Genomic DNA, 6,553 nt, shown 5'->3' with positions numbered 1-6,553 from the left:
AATCATATAACAAAAACAGCTGGGCTCTTAACCATTTTGTGGTCAGAATCCTAAATTTGTTGAGTTCCACAAGATTGAACTAAGTGTTTAGTAGAGAATAGGCAATATCTGGAATATATTCAAAGTGTTTGGATAAGTTTGAATTAAAGCAATGTTGAAAGACTGTTACAGCTTTGGAAAAACTCATTTATTTTATATGTATTTAATATTGTAAATTTATTTCAGAACTCACTTGGTTTTCAGTGATACAATATAAAAAGGAGCTGTTTTTACAACATTTCAAAGCTAGTCCAGATGTGTAGCAGGATCAGTAAGACAGGCTTTTACTGAGAAATAATATACTCACATTCACAGAAGTATATTACATATTTAGGTTACAAACACTTATTGTACAGTAATCCACAATCAGATTCTGGAAATGATGCAGTGATTATATTGTAAATTTAATCTTTTAGTGTGGATGTCATTATGCCTCTACTGAATCTTGCCCATAGTCAGCCATGACACCAGTGTATAAAAGTTCTTTTCATTCCACCTTCTCCAGCAGTAGCATAACATGCCAGACTTAATTGTTATAAATAAAACTGCTCTATATACACAAACAATTAAAATAGTGTGTTTGGATGTAATTATATTAGAAGCAATCTTAACTCATGGTTCAGATGACAAATTGCTTGCACTTTTTGGTTCAGTTTCTGAATTCCTTATTGACTTGTAATCACACCAACCCACTATGCAACAAACTCCAGCCCAGCTGCAGATTAAGTGCGGAGCACTCAATGCAGTGTATTGCAATAAAAGCTAATACTTAAAAGTAAACATTTACTTTCATTCCAATGTCTCAACACCAAAACATACAAGGTTTATGAACTCTCACTTTAACACAATCCATTGTGATCGACAGGCCAAGGCACCATTAGATTGTAGACTAACACAGCAAAAATCTATCTGGCCACCTGTCTGTTAATATTTTACACTGTTGAAATTACATCACAGAACAATGTAAAATTTGAAGTCGTCCACAACTGTTATTACAGTCATTTAACATCTATTGAAAAAGGAAACAAAGATTTTCCAATCTGTTCAGACGTCTAGTAATCTATTGCATTGATGCAGTCAGTATATGGTGATTTAGTACATAACACTCAAGTTCTAGGTCTATATTTCAGCCACAAATATGCACCCAAGTTATTTTGTCCCAGCCCTGCATTTCTGTGCTCATCAAGGTGAAAGACATGAGTGCTGTTAAATAGATTTTTTTTATCCTTTCAGGCATGCAGTGTCACCATCAGGTAATATTGAGGTCAGGTGCAGAGGATACTTCTCTACTAAAATTAAATGGCCGAGTCAGAAAAGCACTATTACTGTACTAACATGATATTCCCCATTTCTCACGTGAGCCATCCTGTGGTTGTAGTGCAGGAATACCAACTAATGCAGGACTAGGGACACCTTTCAACTGTAGACATATGCTACTTAAGAACTACCCCAAACCCGTTTCACACAGAACCATTATAACTAACAACCAAGAAAACTTTCATTCCATGAGACTTGGAGCTAGGTCAATAGGTGAAAGACAAGCATCTAATGTCTAACCCACTGTGCCAGCCATTTCTCCATTTTGTCACGTTTGATGATTTTATGGTTTATTATTTCAAGAAAAGCATACATAAAAGCACAGTAAATCACCTCGTACAGACAATAACATTGGGTGAAACCTTGGAACAATGGTCATCAAAAGCAATACAGATTCAATCAGGAAATAGTCTATAATCACCTATTGTAGAATTGAGATGATACCCAAGCCAGCCCCCATTTCAAATTGGTAAGCATAAACTTGAGTGCCTTTGTCCACTGTTCCTCAGAGTTGAACTGAGTTTTTATAGAATAAGATCCTCCACTTCCTCCGGTGTCTTCAATCTTTCCTTTTTCCACGTCCATTCTGCATAGCAAAAAGCATCACGAAGTTACTTAAAGCAGAATTATTTGATGTCAGTGTTTAAATTTATGGCTTTTATTCACTGGATTCAAACCATTACTGCATTGTCTGATTTACTGAATTAAAAGACTACAAGTTCTGAATAGGATTACTTTTTCCCCCTATGGGGCGAGGATCGTGCAATTCGAGCTGGCCACCCAAATTGGTGGTTAACCGTTAACTATAAAACTGGGATTATGCAATGAATATGTAACAGTTCACGTAGATATCACTTGTGTTGTGTTTATATGGTATTCAGTTGAAGGAATTTTACAATTACAAGGGATGGGGTGGAAATGCCACAAGGTAGGACCAGTGAAGGATTGTAAGATTGCATAAAGGCAGAGAGAGGAGTAGCAAGGCAGTGACTTTAAAAAATTCCAACAGGGTATAACAGCTGTACGGTTAGCTCCTCTAAAAATGGTACATAAACAAAAATAACATCAATGCATATTTTAAGAGCCTTTACACCATCTGAACAGCAGTTATGTATACCATGCTTACAAGGGAATGTTACTGTTACAGTATCAATGCCTATCAGATGCTAGATAAATGGAAAGTACCTTCATATTGTATATCTTAAATTCAAATAGTGATACTTGTACTATAGCATGTAATTTGCAAAAATATATATACATAAAAGTTGACAGGCATATAATACCGAAAACCAGCAAATTGAGTGTCTTGTCCTTTATATACAATAGAAGTATCAGATGCTGCTTCCCTTGTCATATCAGAAGATCCCTTGCAGGAATATTTGCTTGGAATTATTGTTATCAATATTTTTGGTGTCATGAGAGTTGGTAGTTAAAAAATACACAGGAAGGAACAGTCTAGGATTCGTTGCTTCCAAACGGACAATGACTTACTAGATGTGCAGCAAAGGAATTTGTTTTTGATCTGTTCCAAATGTTATAGCCCAAAAGGGAAGCAGATATGTTATCAATTAATACAAATTTCTAAAAACGTTTTTAAATAAGTAAACTCAATTTATGAATGCACATTTGCCATCGCATAACCTTGCTTTTGGAAAGGAAATGTTTTATGTTAAGATAAGGTTAAAACTATTTAACTAATCCACTTAGTACCTATACGGTAAGCAGAAGCCAGTATCACCCCTTTCCACCTCTTCTTTAAACTGTTGAACACAATCCAGAAAAGCCACCATAGCATGATCAAATTTGTTATCCCAGAAGAATCGCAATCCGCCAGAACAATACAAGGGCAGCTCCTATAAAAGTTAAACACAAGATGCAAAACTTTAAAATGCAAATCCACTTGGCTTAATTTCTTGCTTATTTGATGGTAAACACCCTCTCTTCCATTCCCAAAAACATCTACAACTAAGAATGTGAAAAATGCTGCTTTAAATAGATTGCTAGGTGGTACAAGGGGAACCTAAGGATTACTTTTCTTCCCCCTAATGATATTACTAAAATTGAGACATCTGGGGAAAGAAAAACAAATCAAATTTGCATTCCACCATACATGGGCCCATTGTGCTACAGTACCATGACACTGCTATCTTTTGTTCCATAATTGACATCCATTTAATCAACAGAAACCCAACAGGCAAAGGATATCTTATGAACTAATTCTAATAAAACTAATATTTAAGAAAACAAAATGGGTAAATGCAAAGGTATATTTCAAGAACAAAAGTAAAAGGTTATGCAGCATTTTTCATTTGCACATTGACCTAACGAAATATTCTTATCCTAAAGATGTTTGTTTATTATATAAAAGTCAGTTATGGAAAAGCATTTACAAGTTTTAGATTTAAAGTCAGCATGAAGCACTTAAAGATCAAGTGCAGAGCAGATTAGCAGGGTAAGAAAATTCTCTTCCCCCCCCCCGGCACCACACAACTAAAAATATCAAAACCTTTGCACACCAACTCACGTGTGGCTTCATGTCAAATGATTGGCATTAAGTGTTCAGTCTGAGAAATGGGTTGAGATTGCCTTAGTTTATTTAATATGTATCCATAGAATCCTTAAAGTTCAGAAGGAGACCATTCAGCTCATTGAGTCTGCACCAACAACAATGCCACCCAGACTTTTATCCCCCTAACCCCACGTATTTACCCTGCTCGTCTCCCTGACACGAAGGGACAATTTACCTTGGCCAATCAACCTGACCCGCACATCTTTGGGCTGCGGGAAGAAACTGGAGCACCCAAAGGAAACCCATGCAGACATTGGCAGAATGTGCAAACTCCTCAAAGACAAACTCCTCAAAGACAGAGGCTGGAATTTAACTTGGACATTTCATTTCAGCAGTCTGGACAGAACTTAACCCAAGTTTCAGGACCTTTCTCTCCTAATCTTTTCCTGAAAACTGCACGTTTTCCCATTCCATTTCAATAGTACAATTCTATTGGTACATAATTGAACTGAATATTCTCACAACTACATTTCCCCATTTTCAACCACAATACATACCTTGGCTCTGTCTGTAAGTGATTCCAGATACGAGTGATTTCCATAAGGGACAAGACGATACCTAGAAAATTGAGAAATATTTTCCACAAACTAATCAGCTGAGTAAACACAAATATTTTATGCATTTCCAGGCATTCACATTATTTGGGTGAGCTAGAACTGATTGAGGTAGAAGTCATAGCAGAACTATCTCCCTTCACATCAGAAATGTTTCATAGGATCTTTCCATTCCCATATGGCAAACAAGGCTGGACACAGCTTACCAAGTGTCCTTGTACATGAATCACAAAAAATTGGTTTGCGGGTGCAGCAGGTAATTAATGCAAATAGAATTTTGTCCTTCATTGCTAGAGGAATGGAGTTTAAAAACAGGGAGGTTATTTGGAGCTGTATAAGGTGCTGGTGAGGCCACACCTGGAGTACTGTGTACAGCTTTGGTCTCCTTACTTGAGCAAGTATGTACTGGAGGGGGTGCAGAGGAGATTCACTAGGCTGATTCTGGAGTTAAGAGGGTTGGCTTATGAGGAGAGACTGAGACTATACTCATTGGAATTCAGAAGAATGAGGGGAGATCTTATAGAAACATAAAATTATGAAGAGAATAGATAAGATAGAAGCAGGAAGGTTGTTTCCACTGGCAGGTGAAACTAGAACTAGGGGGCATGGCCTCAAAATAAGGGGGAGCAGATTTAGGACTGAGTGGAGGAGGAACTTCTTCACCCAAAGGGTTGTGAATCTGTAGAATTCCCTGCCCAGTGAAGCAATTGAGGCTACCTCATTGAATGTTTTTAAGGCAAAGATAGATAAATTTTTGAACAGTAAAGGAATTAAAGGTTATGGTGAATGGGTGGGTAAATGGAACTGAGTCCATGAAAAGATCAGCCATGATCTTATTGAATGGCAGAGCAGGCTCGATGGGTCAGATAGCCTACTCCTAGTTCTTAGGTTCTTACTAAATAAATTACCTGGTGTATTACACCACCCTCTGCAAAATCACTCCTTCATTGTCTAGCTGAGTGGGACTACTCTCATCTGGTTCCACTCTTACCTATATAGTCATGGTTAGAGAGCCTCCTGCCATGGTTTTTCTCCCTATCTGCATATTACCACCTTTGGACTCGAGTTACTATTCACAATAGTCTCCTATTTCTCACCTACACTTCAGAAATATCAAAAATTCATCAAATGCCAGACATATATCCACTATATACAGTTCCACCTCAACATCCCTTCACTCAACTAATCCACTGCATCTCGTCAGACACTGGTCTGCCCTCTAGTCCTGGTTGTGTTGAAATTTCCTAAGAAAAGGTAAGAACAAAGCCATTGTCTTATGCTCTGACACAAACTTTATCCTCTCTGCCAATTCCATTCCCTTTCCTGACCACTGCCTCAGGCTTAATCAAACTGGTCAAATTTATGACACCCTATTTGACTTGGAGCTTACAACCTTAAATTCCATCACAAAGACCCCCTATTTCCACCAACATATCACTTTTCTTCATCATCCAAATTCCTGTCATCAACCATGATGCAATTTTTCTGATTCTCTCATCTTCTACCCCCCAAAAGCTCATCCAAAACACTGCTTCATGTATCCCAAATCCCATTCACCCATCACTCGTGCTCGCTGGCCTGCAGTAACTCCCGCTTTAGAAATCAACCAGGACTAGAGGGACAAGAGATGCAGTGAAGAGATGTTGAGGTGGAACTGTATATAGTGGATACACATCTGGCATTTGACGAGTTTATGATGATATTTCTGAAGTGTAGGTGAGAAATAAGAGAATGCTATGAATAACTACTGAAGAGTCCAAAAGTAATAATGTGCAGATGGGGAGAAAAACCATTGCACAAGGCTCTCTAGCCATGACTATATAAGAATAAAATCTCACCATGGCCTCATAGTTCCCATCTCTAACCTCCTGCAGCCCTGCCAGAACTCAAACGCTGGCCTCTTGCACAATCCCACATCCTGTTTCAAGCTCTGTAATTCTCTCCTTAAACCCCTATACTCTTGCTCCTTTAAAAGCATCTTAAAACCAAACTCTTTGTTCACCCGTCCAAATGTCTCCTTTAGTTGAGCGTCACAGTTAGTGGGATTACACTAAAGATATGCCTGGGGATGTTT

At 38.0% G+C, this 6,553-nt stretch overlaps 1 protein-coding gene across 7 annotated transcripts in view; it reads right to left on the bottom strand.

Annotated features, from left to right (window-relative positions):
* Positions 1-165: 165 nt before the first annotated feature.
* Positions 166-6,553, bottom strand: part of becn1 (beclin 1, autophagy related) — a 28,863-nt gene continuing 22,475 nt past the window's right edge. For all 7 annotated transcript variants that reach the window (XM_078224001.1, XM_078224004.1, XM_078224007.1 and 4 more), the window contains exons 10-12: positions 4,423-4,483; positions 3,067-3,209; positions 166-1,942 (exon numbers count right to left, since the gene is read on the bottom strand). In XM_078224001.1, the coding sequence (XP_078080127.1) occupies positions 1,774-1,942; positions 3,067-3,209; positions 4,423-4,483 (373 nt within the window). In that variant the 3' untranslated portion in view covers positions 166-1,773. The remainder of the gene's footprint in view (positions 1,943-3,066; positions 3,210-4,422; positions 4,484-6,553) is intronic.

The sequence above is a fragment of the Mustelus asterias genome, chromosome 11 (genome assembly GCF_964213995.1).
Source record: "Mustelus asterias chromosome 11, sMusAst1.hap1.1, whole genome shotgun sequence".
Classification (NCBI taxonomy): domain Eukaryota; kingdom Metazoa; phylum Chordata; class Chondrichthyes; order Carcharhiniformes; family Triakidae; genus Mustelus; species Mustelus asterias.
Note: the sequence above shows the minus strand (reverse complement) of the source record. Positions and strands in the feature narration are given on the sequence as shown.